General features: G+C 41.0%; 1 protein-coding gene across 6 annotated transcripts in view; it reads left to right on the plus strand.

Annotated features, from left to right (window-relative positions):
- The window catches only part of LOC119902692 (cytolytic toxin-alpha-like), a 30,083-nt gene extending 14,486 nt beyond the window's left edge, over positions 1-15,597 (plus strand). For 4 of the 6 annotated variants that reach the window (XM_038719031.1, XM_038719029.1, XM_038719030.1 and 1 more), the window contains 2 exons: positions 9,772-9,884; positions 10,224-15,597. In XM_038719031.1, the coding sequence (XP_038574959.1) occupies positions 9,785-9,884; positions 10,224-12,022 (1,899 nt within the window). In that variant the 5' untranslated portion in view covers positions 9,772-9,784 and the 3' untranslated portion in view covers positions 12,023-15,597. Of the gene's footprint in view, positions 1-9,187; positions 9,247-9,771; positions 9,885-10,223 lie in introns of those variants that run through there. The other 2 variants (XM_038719033.1, XM_038719035.1) reach the window with 2 other exon arrangements.
- The last annotated feature ends 373 nt before the right edge of the window (positions 15,598-15,970 follow it).

Here is a 15,970-nt window from a genome sequence, read left to right on the forward strand (position 1 = left end):
GGCCTTTTTTATTTAGCATCCCAAAATCCTTCTCTTTACAATTCATATGACAAATTGTATACATGTAAATTGTCTATGTTCTTACTGCACAATAATATTTGTGGCTGCTCACAGTATAAAGTTAGCTTTCAGAGCACATACATATATATTTGTTAATGTCACAGGCCCCGCGCAGAAAAATAGACAGATCGACTGACAGTTCTGCAAAATAAGTGCACCCGATCTTTATATGTAATAGATCACTTAATAAACCAAACACAAATTTGAAGTAAACTCATAATGAAGACTATAACCTTAACTGGAATCAATTTGAATCGAACCGTAAACGCATTTCACAATCACCTCGTGTTACAGCGTTCACAAAATGGAGGACAGTCTGCATTATGTGCATATCAACATATTCACAACCCCGAACGTCATTACCCGAATTATCTGCGGTATGAACATATACAATTGCACTACAGATCTCGTGTGCATATTATCAAGTTACCTGCAAAATAACAGGAAAAAAATTGATGAGTAAAAATCCGTGTCACGTCGTAGCAAACGCTCAGCAAATGTAATGGCGCGCAGGTGCACACACAAGTTCCTAATTTAGAGTCTTCTTCTTCTTTTAAAGTTTTTTGGCGGTTGGCACACAACACATATGGTGCATTACTGCCACCAACTGGTATGAAGTATGGAACTGAATGACTATTTCTTTATTACAAACGGGGAAAAAAATCTTAAATCCTCTCAAACATATTTATTATTCTAAAATAATGAAAACCAATTCCGTAACAATTATCTTTAGAATTTTTCCAGAAGTTTGTTTTGCGATTGACTCCTTTACACAAAATGTGCACATACGTTGGCGTGTCACATCAACTCTTCACTCAAGTGGCCCTTGTCGTTTGCCAGGATGCCATTTTAGAATTTGTTCTTATCTATTGTGGGTCACCGCAAAACTTAAATAAATGCATTTAATCAGACATATCAGATTATCTCACTGTTTTTACATATTTTAATCAGTCAAACACCTAAAAGCTTCAGCAAAAACAAGCACATTCGTTTATAGCCATTTAAAATAATAGCAAAGCAACTAACTGGCTGTTGGCTAGTAAACGAGTGAATCACCTGGCTAGCTTGAAAAAAGCTGGCAAATTTGCCTTGCAACCATGACCATATGCCCATGGGCATTATGAACTTGTTTAATTAATTCATTAATATAATTCAGACTAAACGGATAAGTTAAGGTTTAAGTTAGGCTATCAGTGCTTCCATGATAACGGCTAAATGGCTAACGTTAACTACGTAGTAAAGCCAAACCAACCAACTAGCCTCGACAATATAATGATACTGCTTTAATAGGTAACGCAACACATACAATGTTAATAAGAAATGTAGTGTACACATACCTTTTATTATTTATTTTCCTCGCTGGACGACCAGTCAGGTTCTCTGCTGTGACGAGCGCTCGGTGTGTGGACTCTGCTGATGATGTTCGAAGCACAAATAACCCACTTGCTGGGTCAAACGATATATGTTGGGTTGATGGATTTTGACTCAACGCATGAGTTGAACAAAATTACCCAATTTCCATTTAAATAACCCATAATGGGTCAAACATTTCCTAACCCAGCGGTTGGGTAGATTAAATAACCCAGCATTATTTAGAGTGTAGGCATAAAGAAATAGAGAAGGGAACTTGATCAAGGGGAAAACTGTGTTTTGAAATTTGTTAAAGTTATTGATTAATGCTGCTGTATGGTTTGGGTCATTTCAGAAGCAGCAGTTGGGGTTTTTCTTAGCCTAAGTTACTTTTTTGGGAAGTGCGCATTTGTTTTTCTACATTTTACTTGCATTTCATTTGGGGTTTTTTATGTGTGTAAATACATTTTTAAAAGGCATTTTCATTGGTATTGAAGGACGTTTGTTAATAGAGTAAGCTTTAAATAGGAGTGAAGAGTAGTGTCTACAGCATCCCCAGTGTAAATGACACCGAAATTCCTTAGCTTGCATGTTATCGTAGATTTGTTAAAATGTTAGGGAAAATAGATTATGATTATTCAGAGAGTTAACACTCTTATTTTTGGGGGGAAATAACCTTGTGAGTACATAAAAGGACTAAAGTGTTGTTTGCCTTTTTATTGGTTTTTGTTCTCCTGTGGTCTGAGAGACAAGAAGGAGAGAGAGAGAGAAGGAGAGAGAGGGGGTGCCGTCCAGCGCGCCACAGCAAAGCAGCCCTGGATCCAGTCTGGCCAGTACTGTGCAATCCACAAACTCTTTACAAACACCTGTGCATTTGTGTCTATACTCATTTATAATTATTACGGCTGATACACATTTAGTTTGTTTCCTTTCAGGATATTATAGACACATTTGTAACAAAGAGAGTCTATTTGTGTATGCCTGCCATATTTCATGTTATGACTATCTAAGGGGAGACTTGGCAACAGACTGATCAGTTACTGTATTTGAATATTACACATTGGAGTTTTGTGCAGGGGTCGTTTGAAGTCAAGTTGTGTTGGGAATTGAGTGGTATTGAGCTTTTGGGATAAAACTAAGGTGAGTGGGTGCTTATTAGGTAGGAGTTGGCCATGTGATTGCTGGATAACAAGATTTTTGTGATTACTCTGGAGTTGACAAATTCCCTTGATTTTTCATTGGCGGATGTGGTAAGATTGCCACCTATCAACAATTAAGTAGAATTAAAAGAAAAATAAACAAATAAGTAATAAGAAAATAATTTACAATAAAGAAATATAAAAGGTTGTCACTATGCGGAAAAAGGACATTAAAACGTTGAAAGTAACTACTCGGTTGATGTAGTGAAAAAAATAATCCTCTAGTTGATGGTATTGTAAAGTTATCTGAAAAATGGCATAAGCGTTGGCCTAATATTGAACAACCATGGCCTGTGGAAGGGACTCTTAACCCAGGTGTACTTAAAATAATGCAAGTACTTTTGTCCACATATACAGTAAGTCGGATCAAAATAAGGGGAAAAAGGGGAACGACGTAAAGAGAAGAGACGAAGAGAGCTGGGTGTTCTTAAGTTGTTCGAACATGAAGGTCAAAAACTGATGAAAGATACGTAAGAGAAAAGGGACAGAGGTGTGGAGAAAATGGCAAAAGAGGCAAAGATAACAGAAAAATTAATGGCAGAAGTCAACAAACCCTTCTCACATACGGATTCAGCAAAAAGACCTCCACCTTACGAGGAGGAAGCGGAGTTTAAGGATGTCTATCCTCAGCTTCCAGTGATCATTCAGGAGGGTGATTATTGCATCAGAGATGAAGATGAACGAATCATAGAGAGAGGACAAGCAGAAACAACTATAAAGATGAATCCAAGCTCCAAAAGTAAGAAGAAAATGACACGTTTGGAAACTAAGGGTAGAGCGAGGTTTAGGAGAATGGAAGATGATGATGAACAGAGTGATGTAGAAGAGATCATGGGTGGATATGATCCTGTGATCAGACGGAGGCTGGCCAGAGCGGAAAGAAGGGGTGATGAAAGTTGGAAGAAGAAGGATACAGGAGATCAGATCTCCGATGAAAGTGAAGATGGAGACAGCGATGAAGAGTGGGAGATTAAAGGTGCTTCATGTTCAAGAGGATTTTATCCTCCAATGACTACTGAAGAAATAGAAAAAGACATGGATCGATGCATATCATGCTTGGAGAAGTCGACTTATCCAGAAGAAATAAGAGAATTGGAAGAACATCTCGAGAAGCTGACAATACAGAGGGAGAAATTGAGGAAAAAAGGGTCCCAAAAAAAAAAAAAGTATGCATTACGCCCAAGGAAAGGGAGCACAAGTAAGAAGATGCTGCCAGTAATAATCCGAGGACAGAATCTGGAGTATAAGCCTTTGCAGAATACCGATATGTCAGATATACTTGAGAAGTTGCCTATTCTTCAAGATGGAGCACATCCTTGGATCTCGAAGTTGGAAGAAATTACGGTAGGAACACAAACTGCCATAGGAGATATTAAGAGACTTTTTGCTAATCTCCTGGGGATTCCAGGTATGGAAGAAATTTTTCAGAGAGCTGGACTTAATCGATATGTGGGGACTGCTGTAAATGATCCGGAGTTGTTCGCTGCAAGTAGGAATCGACTGTGGAGAGCACTGAAAGACACGTTTCCAACAAATGTGCATCCTGACAATATCTTGATTGATTCATTGGGAAAAGAAGAGAATCCGAGAGCCTATGTGTCGAGAGCTCATCAGGCGGGAGAAATATCACAGGAAATGATCCAGAGGCGAGTCAAATGGAGCGCTCAATTTTGTGAGCTAAACTACAGATGGGATTGCCCCCACCAGTAAGGAGCAAACTGGCAGAGGTGGTTGGACTTGGAAGCATGGCAATAGGAGTCTATACAGATCATATAGCCCATCAAGTGGATCTATATAGGAAAAATGGAAAACATGATCAGAAAGAACAGGACCAAGTGACTCTCAGGAAACTCAATCAAATACAACTGGTGGAAAATAAGAAGAAGGAGAAGAAACAGGCTTTGGTTATGCAGGATCAGTGTTTACCAAAGCAACAATCACCACCACGGCTTCAGTCAAGCCAGGAACAACCGCAATTGCCCCAACCACCACTAGTGGTTCCAGTTGTCTCATATCCACAGCCAGATGCCGAATTGGAGAGGAAGAGAACGAGGAAGCTCAAGAAGAGGAGGATTTAATCCATACTTTCAGCAATCTCCAGAAGTGTGTTACAATTGTGGACAGGTTGGTCACTTTGCCCGTGAGTGCAATAGCTCAGGAGGAAATTTCAGAGGAGGAAATTTCAGAGGAGGATTCAGGGGCCAGTCAAGGTCGCTTGGAGGACTGGTGAATCCTCACAGGGGCCCAGAGCCAGGATTCTAGAGGTGCCCAGAAAATCCGAAAGGGGGGTGTCAGCTGGTAGCATCAGGGCCGGAAAAAGATCCAACAATTGAGGTGAAAGTAAATAACCGACCATTGGAAGTAATGGCGGATAGCGGAGCGGCTTTCACCTGTGTTAGGCCTGAAGATGCTACACATCTTCCTATGTCCAATCAACTGATTCGGACAAGGGGGTTTGAGGGAGTGAAGCAGCTGATTCCTCTCACGGAACCAATTGAGCTCTGCTATAAAAATCAGAAAACTACAATACCCATATTGGTATCAGAACATACACCTATTGCTCTATTGGGAAGAGATGCTTTGTGTAGATTGAACTGCACAATAAAATGTACACCAGATGGCTGTCTGATAGAAGTGCCAAAAGAAATGGTCCACCAACTATTGATGACAACAGAGATGGAGTCCTCTGCAGTATTTTGGATTGGAAATCTCAGTGCAGATTTCTTGGAGCCGGCTAAGATATGGGAGAAATTCATTGTGGCGAACATGCCAGATGCGAAACTTCCAGAATATCCATTCCATTGTACGCTCAAGTATTTCAAGAATGCTGCCCAAGCAAACCCAGAGGAATGGTTGGCTCATCAACCAAAGGAAATTCAACTAAGCTCATGTTGCATAATTTTGGGACCACAAGGAGCGGCTATGAAGGTAAACACGGATGATTATCTGGAGAAAGAATTCAAAATTGAGAAGAGTGTGCCACATGTGACTTTGTTGGTTTCTGAAGACTATGAGCAGAAACACATAGGGGAAATGATGACAGAAGCAGAGGAAGCTGTTTTTGTACCGATGAAAGAGAATTTGGCAATTTGGAGGAGTACAGATCAGCGATTTGTCAAAATCATGATTTCAGCTAAAGGACAAGGACAGCCACAAGCTGTACGGATGACACATGAATCTATTTGTAGTGCCAAGATGGACTCAGATTCTATGAAAGAGGAGATGTTGCGAGAAGTTCCAGAATGTTTGTGGTCCCAACACAGTACCGATATTGGACTTGTGAAATCAGCCAAACCAGTGAAAGTAGAACTTCAACCAGGAGCTAGACCTCCTTGGAAGTATCAGTATCCATTGAAGGATGAAGCAATTCAAGGAATTTGAACCACAAATTGAAGGACTTTTGAAAGCAGGTGTTTTGAAGATGACAACAAATCCTCAGAGTAACACGCCTTTGTTGCCTGTGAAGAAACCTGATGAGACTTATCGTATGGTTCATGATTTGAGAGCAGTAAATGAAGTGGTAACTGATTTTCCAGCAGAAGTTCCGGATCCACATACTTTGTTAGCCCAAATTCCTTCTCAGGCAACACATTTCACGGGGTTAGATTTGTGTTTGTGCATTGTTTAGTGTTCCTCTTAGTGTAGAGAGTCAGGGTTTATTTGGATTCACATATAAAGGACAGTTCTATGAGTATGAGAGATTGAAGGATTTAAACACAGTCCTCATATTTTTAACAAAGTATTGAAAGACGATTTGGTAGGGATAGATCAGATATTGCAGAGTACTGTGATTCAATATGTCGACGATATTATGATCTGTTCACAAGATGAAGACACATGTCACAAAGACTCAATTAAATTGCTACAAATATTGGCAGAAAAGGGGCATAAGGCCTCACAAAAGAAGTTGCAATATTGCCAGGAGAAGGTTGTATATTTGGGTCAGACAATAACGCATGGACACAGAAGCATTTCTGATTGTCAATTGCAGGCTATTCGCAAGGCTCCAAAGCCCAGAACTGTCAGAGAGATGTTGACGTTTCTTGGTATTGCTGGTTATTCTTCAGCATGGGTTGAGGATTATTCTAGTTTGACGGGACCTTTGAGAGCTATGGTTAAGGATACCGGGAACGCTCAACTTCACAGCAATCTGTCCTGGACACAGGAAGGCCTTGTGGCATTTGAAACAATCAAACAGAGGTTACAGGAGGCACCAGCGCTCACACTACCAGACTACTCTAAGAATTTCTTGTTGTATGTGTCTAATTCCACTGGAGGTAAATATGCATGTGCAGTCCTTTGTCAGCCGACGGGTACAGGGTCGAATCCTCAACCTATTTCCTATTATTCGACTGCATATTCAGAAGTGGAATTAGGGCTACCACTGTGCTACAGAGCAATGGTTGGAGTTTATTTAATGTATGACAAAGCATCATCTGTTACGAGGGGTTACCCAGTGACAATTCTTACCCATCATAGTCTCAGGAATCTGCTGAACTATGGAAGATACACATTGACTATGCCAAGGCTTAGAGACTATCATAGGCTCTTAGGCTCTGGTAAGGTGTGATACGGTAAATCCATTCAAGAATTTGCCAACGTCAGAGGATGGTGAGCCACATGATTGTGTTCAAGAGGCAGAGAAATACTCAAGGCTTAGATCAGACTTGCAAGCCCTTCCACTACATGAGGCAGACCTGGAGTATTGGACTGATGGGTCTTGTTATCGTGTGGTAGATAAATTGTGTGCTGGCTATGCAGTAGTAAAAGCTCAAGGAACGGGATTTGTTGTTGAAAAAGCTGAAGTAATACCACAGCCTGCGTCTGCACAGCTTGCAGAACTTGTGGGGCTAACAGAAGCGTGTTTGTTAGCTGACGGGCAGCGAGTGACAATATATACTGATTCGGCATATGCACATAATGTATGTAATTTGTTTGGAGCAGTGTGGAAAGGTCGGGGGTTTAAGAAAACGGATGGTTCTCCGATACAACATCACGCACAAATAATAAAACTGTTGCGTGCTATGATGAGGCCTAAAGAGATAGCGATAGCTAAGTGTGCAGCTCATAAAACAGATGCGTCAAGAGTGACACAAGGAAACAAAGCTGCTGATGAAGCTGCAAAAGCTGTCACAGGAGCTGACAAATTGGGCAAGGTTTTTCTGGTCACTCATGGGGTGGACTTGGAAGACAGAATTACGCTTAAGGAAGTGATTTTGATGCAGTAAGCTGCTTCTATGATTGATAAACAGTTGTGGTTGGACCGAGGTGCTGTTAAGGATTCTACGGGTCTTTGGAGAAATCACGAGGGACTGATAGTAGCACCTCTGGACCTGTTAGGTTTGATGATTCAGGAAGCACATGGGTTAGCTCATGTTGCCAGGGGGCGAGGTTAGGAGAAAAATCACAAAGGAGTATGGTTTTTGGGCACCATATTTGCTTGAACAGATTGATTATGTCATAGGCAGGTGTACAATCTGTCTGAAAAATAATGTCCGCAGGGGTATGACTGTTCCTCCTGGTTACATTCCCACCCCAGGGGGTCCTATGCGTGAGTTAGTTGTTGACTTTGTCGATATGATAAAACCAGTTGAAGGGAAAAGATACATGCTAGTGGTTGTGGATAGATTTTCACGATGGCCGGAGGCCTGTCCAACCAAGCGGAAAGACGCTCAATCGGTTGCCAGGTTTTTGTGTAGAGAAGTCATAAGCAGGTGGGGACTTCCAGATCGAATATCATCAGATAATGGGAAAGAGTTTGTGGATAAAACAGTGAAATTGATTTAGCAAAAATTGGGAACTAAACAACATCTTGGAGCAGTTTATCACCCACAAAGTCAAAGGATTTGTGAAAAAATTAATGGGGATTTGCAAATGAAACTATACGAGGGTTTAATCTTCTGTCAAATACTCAAAGAAGTCACAGACTGACATTGTTGAAACATGACATGGCTCTTGACTATATTTTAGCCAAACAAGGTGGTTTAAGTGTGGCTATGAACTTGACGGGGGACGGTTGTTATACTTTGATCCCCGATAGTTCTGATAATATCACTAGTGTTATAGATGCATTAAAGAGTATACGGGATGCATTTGGTAAATCTGAGGGAGCTGGATGGTCAGCAAATGCTTAGTTACAAAATCAGTTAGGACCAGTGGGAGCAGTGGTGGTTCATATTTTGGTAGCAGCCTTTGTAGCGCTGTGTTTGATGTTTTGCTTTGGTACGGTGCTATTGACTTTTTGCGAAAGCTATGATATTGAGATGGGTTGGAGTAATAATGCCTAGGGAGAACACTTAGATGCCTTTTGTTAACTATGGCTGATTTAGATGGAGATGATGAAGTGGAACCAGATGAAGTAATGATGGAAAGATATCCATTTTAATGTTACTTTGTATTTCCATACATTGAGGTTTTAATTTTCATGTGTTATTTGCAACAAGATACTGGTTGGTGTTTTCTTTTCTTCCAGAGTATATGGGGATGTACAGATGGGGATTCAAATACTCAAACAAGGACAATATGAATGGACTCTGGACAAGGACGGTGTGGAAACGTCTGGATTGCATCGACACTGCTGAGGAGCTGCAGTGGAATACCTTCCTATGTCTACTTTGATATAGATATGAATACATATGTGAATGAATAATACTTACTTAACAATCATATTCTTTTTGTGTTAACTGTGTAAAGACTTGTACTTTCAGTTATGGGAGTTAATATTTGGGGACCTCAGGTTTTTTTCTTTTTCTTGATGCTTAGGGATATAGGGTCTAGGCAGGGAAAGGTCCGTTGGAGGGTCCGATGGGTTGACCAGCCTGAATTCGGACATTGTTTTGATTAGTTTTATTTCCTGAGGTTTTGACATGTATTGGCTAAACCGTATTTCTGCATTGACTGATAAAGATGTCGTTTATTAATTGGACTGGAGTACCATGCGTGGCCGCCTAAGGCAGAGGGGCCGTGAGAAAATTTTCCTGTCTAGATTGTCTTGGAGGGAATTTGGAATGAAGGCTGCCGGACAGGTTTTTCGTTCTCACACTCCATAAAGTTGATATGAGGGTGTCTGGACGTGATATTACCAAATATTTTAAATTCCTGCTGGTCATCACACAGAGAAGTGTCAGAAATGAACTAACAAGCTGTTGTCCATTTTGTCCAGTTCAGACTGAGCGATGGACTCTGAAGCCAGCGGGACGATTGAGGTGGCGGCGCTCTGCCGGCCTTTCAGCCTCGGGATGTTGTACGACTGCCGCAAAGACTCACTCATCCCTGGTAAGGATTCACATGTGAAGATACTTAAAACTTTCAGGATTTAAAGCCACATTCAACAACATTTTCATCTCAGATCATTTGATCACTTTTGCTTCTTTTTAATATCTGAACTCAGCAGATAAATCATGTGTCTCTTGTTCTGATAGAGATTACCAACATGTTTTGTTTTAAAGAATGTCAGGAAGAAGCTATTTTAATTTGTGAATTGATCCTCATTATAACACAGAAGAAGTTCTTATAGAAAAGCCAAAGTAGTGTTTCTCTGATTTTGTGTTTAAAAGCTAAGCTTTACTATCATGCAATAAAAGGCAGTTTGACTTCTCCTCTTCTTTTTGGCAGGCATTACGCTGTGGGACCGCAATGACCTGGAAAAAGATAAAGGAGAAAGACCAAAACCGAACACTGACTTTGACATTGTTGCATCTGAATCAATTGAGGACAAATCTTCAGCACTAAACGTTGAAGCTTCCCTGAAGGCAAGTTTCTTGAGTGGACTGGTTGAGGTTGATGGATCGGCCAAATACCTGAACGACAGTAAGATTTCCAAAAATCAGGCCAGAGTAACTCTGAAGTACAAGGCTACCACAAAGTTCCAGGAACTGTCGATGGATCACCTTGGAAGAGACAATGTGAAGCATCCATATGTCTTTGATAAAGGATTAGCAACACATGTAGTCACAGGTATTCTTTATGGGGCACAAGCCTTCTTTGTCTTTGACCGTGAGGTTTCTGAAGTGGAAGATCATCAAGACATTGAGGGGAACTTGAAGGTGATGATCAACAAGATTCCCAGTGTTGCTATAGAGGGTGAAGGTTCCCTGAAACTGGAAGACAAGGACAGAGCAAATGTTGAGAAATTCTCCTGCAGATTCTTTGGAGACTTTTCTCTTGAAAAAACTCCTGTGTCCTTTCAGGATGCAGTAGAAGTCTACCAAAGCCTGCCAAGATTACTGGGAGCCAACGGAGAAAAGGCTGTACCAATGAAAGTCTGGCTGTTGCCACTGACAAGTTTAGATTCTTCTGCTGCAAAACTGGTCCGTCAGATAAGTTTAGGATTAGTTCAGGAATCACAGAGAGTCCTGGAGGACTTCAGTGAGCTGGAAATGAGGTGCAATGACACAATGAGAACCACCACCGCACAGCAGTTCCCACAGATTGGCAAAAAGATTAAAACCTTTAAAGAGATGTGCTCTGAGTTCAAGCTGGGATTCCAACAAAACTTGGCAAAGAAACTTCCATCAATCCGAGGAGGAGGAGAAGAGGAGGCTGTGCTCGCAGAGATCCTGAAGAAGAGACATTCTTCTCCTTTCAACAGCAAAGACCTGAACGAGTGGATGGACTGTAAAGAGAGAGAAGTCTACACCTTAATGTCTTTAACCAACATGATGAAAAACACCAAGATCGTCCCCTCTCAGAATGTTCTTAGTAAAGAAACCCTCAGTGCAGACCATGCTGTGTGTTTTGTTTTCACCTCCCTGGTAAGTGCTGAACCGTACCTCTCAGCTTTATCTAACTACTTAAAACAAACACCCGAACCAGACGACCCTCAAGATGTAGAGAAGGAACATTGGTTCACCTCAAAAGAAATAACAGATGCAATGAGGAATAAAGCAACGCTCTTCAGTGACTTTGCAGAGGCCAACAAGGAGAACAAGAACATAAAGTTCCTGACAGTGGGATTAACAAATGAGACACAGAAAGGTTCAAGCATCTACCTTTATGAAGTCGGCTTTTCTGTCAATGAGAACTTTGAGCCGCCTTCAAAGCCTGAAACAGTAACAGCAAGTGACATAAAGCACAACAGTGTGACACTGAAGATTTCTGCGCCCAGATTTGGAGCAGAGAACATCACCTCCTACTCTGTAGAGTACTGTGTCAGAGGAGAGGATGGATGGCAACAAGAGACAGCATCAAAAGCTGGAGAAGTCACAGTGAGCCATCTGAGTCCTAACACAGAGTATATGTTCAGATGCAGAGCAGTGACCTCAGCAGGTGTTGGGCCGGCCAATGAAGTCAGTGGTTCCATTAAAACCTTACCTTGCAGCCCTCCTGGAAAACCTCAAGTTGAACCAAACTCACGTGAGATCTCAGTCAGCTGGAGAAACCTGCTGAGCTTGGACAAGATGTCCAGATTTTGAGCTACATCGTGGAGTACGCCAAAACAGACAACAGGGTGAAAGAGGAAGATCTCCAATGGAAGCAAATGATGTCGAGAGCTGAAAAGGCGATCATTTCAGGGCTTCAGCCAGAGACAGAATATGTTGTCAGGGTCAGATGTGACTGTGGTGCAGCTGGAAGAAGCAAGGAGAGCATCTCTGTTAATGTCTGCACAATGAAATTTAAACGGCTCACAGAACTCCTCAAAAGCAGAAGTGAAAGGATAAATTCTGAATCACCTTCAGTTTACAAACTGCCTCTGAAAGAAGAAGATACGGACATTGATGGATGTAGAAGATACAGTTTTGGCAAAGAAAGCACGAGGAAAAATCGCACAATAATGTTTTTTGGAGTGTCCGGATCTGGAAAGGCGACTCTGATCAATGGACTGATCAACTACATTGTTGGTGTCGAATGGGAGGATTCATATCGGTTTAAGTTAATTGATGAGGATCAGTCGACGTCACAGGCTGAAAGTCAGACCTCTGAAGTCACTGTGTACAAAATCAACCACCAGGAGGGTTTTAAAACAGAATACTCTCTGACCATTGTTGACACTCCAGAGTTTGGAGATACAAGAGGCTTAATAAGAGACAGACAGATCACAGAACAGCTGTGTAATCTCTTCTCTGCTGAGCTTGGTGTCAGTGAAATTGACGCTGTGTGTTTTGTAGCTCAGGCTTCTTTACCTCGACTCACGCCAACACAGAAATATGTGTTTGACTCCATACTCTCAATCTTTGGCAAAGATGTGGCAGAAAACATCAGGGTTCTGGTGACATTCGCAGACGGCCAGCGTCCACCAGTTCTAGAGGGAATCAATGCTTCAGGTGTCCCATGTCCTAAAACAAGAGACGGGCTGCCAGTTCACTTCAAATTCAATAACTCAGCTTTGTTTGCAGACAACAAATCATCTGCAGCAGGCAGCATGAGTGGGGATGATGAGGATGAAGATGGAGGCTTTGATCAGATGTTTTGGAACATGGGGATAAAAAGCATGAAGAGGTTCTTTGCTGCTTTGAATATCATAGAAACCAAAAGCTTGACGATGATGAAAGAGGTCCTCAGAGAAAGACAGCAGCTCGAGAATTCATTTAACAAATTTGCTGAAAAACTTCAAACTTGGTTTAAACAAACCTGAGAAGAATCAAGAGCCACGCCTGAAGAAAAACAAGGGCTTTTGGGAAGAGTTCAGATCCTGAAAGTAGTGAGTGGAGTGAAAGAACTAGACGACGATGATAATGATGATGAAGATGATGTTAATAATGAAGAAGATATTTATAAAAATTATGATGATGTCAGCATCTTGAATATGGTGACATCATGTTTATTTCTATTAGAGAATGCACAAGATGAAGAACTTGATGTTAGTGGAATCTTCTTGTTGAAGAAGATAATGATGAAGAAGATGATTATGTCAGCACCTTGAAGATGGTGACATCATGTTTCTCTTTATCAGAGAAAGTACATGATAAAGAACTTGATGTTGGTGCAATCCTCTTGTTGAAGAAGAAGATGATAATGTTTGGATTTAGGAGGATTTATTGACAGAAATGCAATATAAGATCCATAACTATGTTTTCAGTGGTGTATAAAGACCTTACATAATAAACCGTTATGTTTTTATTACCTTAGAATGAGACATTTCTATCTACAGACACCGCGGGTCCTCTTACATGGACGCCGTCTTGTTTCTACAGTAGCCTGAACAGACAAACGACTCTACGGAGCGTGTTTCGTCACTTTGTTTAATACATACAAAGAAGAAGGAAGAAGAAGAAGTAATAGTTGTAGTAGTAGTAAAGCGCTCAGAGATAACTGTTGTGATTTGGCGCTATGTAAATAAAATTGAACTGAAATTGTTAGAGCCGCTGGTAGCAGCCGTGTGTTTTGGTTACTGTCCATGTGTTTTCCCAGTATGCTAAGCAGGTTGTGCAATCCCCGGCTGAGGATTGGCTGGTTTCGGTGAGGAACCGGTAGTATGTATATTGTTCGCTGGTTGCAGCAGCTTCACTTCTGTGGCCTGTTTGTGTTTGTTACTGTTATTACTGAGAGTCAGTATTTATTTTGTTGAGAGTAGTCTTTGTGTTAGCTGTTTAGCTAAAGACTCTGTTGCAGCAGTTTATTTCACTACTGAGAGTCAGTAAGTGTTTATTTTTGTTAAGAGACACCCTTGAGTTAGTTTGTGTTTAACCGTGTGTCTGCAGAGTTGGGCTAGGTTTTAGAGTAAGTACTTTTTGAGTTAGTAATCCCTGTTTTGGAGGGATCTCTTTTTGTTATCTTGAGTTTATGTTATCACAGCACCCACTTGCCCAACTTTAGTTTGTTAAAACCTTAAACTTTTCCACCATACCAAGTGCATCTGGTTTATGCATACATCCCCTTTCCCCTAGTGAGCTGGGACGTAACAAAATTGAATAGTAGTGGTAGTAGTAGTATTATTTGGACAAATGGAACACCGCATGTATTATTTAGCACACGAGCCGACAGAGCTTGTCACCACTGTAGCTCCTCCTTTGAGCTTACAAAGGGAGGGGTGAGCGGTGACTGAGCCGTTGGTTGCAATTCACAACCCTCACCACTAGATGCCACTAAAACTTACACAGTGAACCTTTCTGCCCTGCTGGGGAAATGTTTCACTCCTCTCCAGCTACCAGTCCACACTCCGTACTGACTTCATACTGGACTTCAAACAGCATCCCTCCAGTTCCCAAGCTAAGGGACCCCACGGACCCCAAAAGCTGAGTACATGGCTAACACAGGAGTGGAACTTCTCCAGCTTCCATAGTGATCAGGAAGATTTTTGTGACACAGATAAAAAAGAACCAAACAGGACAGAGAGTGATGTACTGAGACAGAGTCTCCATACTGAGACACCGACACTTCAGTTATTCTAACCAACAAAAGTAGAAATGTGTTCGACATAAAGAGAGAAGCTGCTAACTCGTTTGTACAAACATATTCCAGCAGGAGTTATCTGCAGAAAATCTCAGATTTTCCGTGTGTGCTGATAAATGTTTGAGTGTGCTGGAAGCATTAACTGGACAACTTCCTGCCACCATTAACACCAGTGTCACAGTTTAAACCTGCAGCTTTATTAACTCAGCAAACCTGAACACTGAGAATTAAATAGTATTCATATTTTATCTATTTTTTCAATCTAAAAATAACTGCTCATAAAAAGCATTTAGATATATAGATTTACATTGTTCAGTACAGCTTTGTAAACAGGAATATCAGCTTCTTGCTCAGATTTAAAGTTTTACTGGGATGGTTGATTTGACCTTTCTGCATTCTGATATGTATCATTTACTTTGTGTACTTATATTCATCTTACTGTCCACTATGTGTACCAGTGTTTCAGCTATAATGAACATCTGTGAGATAGTTTTATCTTCTGCCTACTGTTCCTGTGAGAACTATCATAGTATTAAGGTATCAAGGCTGAGAACAGCTTTCTCGTAGACTCCACAGTTATCTCCTGCATTAAATCCCTGAGTTATCCTTTCCTCTGGACCAGAGTATGTGTATAAATAAATAAATGTTATTATTCGAAGTGTTGTCTGTCGTCCTCTGATGTGTCAGAGTCGCCTTCTTTACCTTCTGCAGCTTCGTTTTCTCTTTCAGGTCAGATGTTACACTGCTGACATCCACTTTATCCATCATGCAGCAGTGCTGGGAAGTAACTAAGTACATTTACTGCACTGAAGTACAGTTTTGAGGTCCTTTTACTTTACTTTTTTTCCATTTTATGTTACTTTGTGTGTAGTTTTTAGCTTTAGTTACAATTTACTTTACAGATTGAGAAGATATATAAAAACATATTTTTAAAGATTAAACCAAATCCAACTTTTTTGACTTGTGGCCTCTCACAAAATTCAGTGTCTGTTTGAGGCCCCAGGGGGACGGTTGCAGCTCTCCTTCCTGCA

The sequence above is a fragment of the Micropterus salmoides genome, unplaced genomic scaffold (assembly GCF_014851395.1).
Source record: "Micropterus salmoides isolate LMB-PRFRI ecotype aquatic unplaced genomic scaffold, ASM1485139v1 Ms_hic_scaffold_14, whole genome shotgun sequence".
Taxonomy (NCBI): Eukaryota; Metazoa; Chordata; class Actinopteri; order Centrarchiformes; family Centrarchidae; genus Micropterus; species Micropterus salmoides.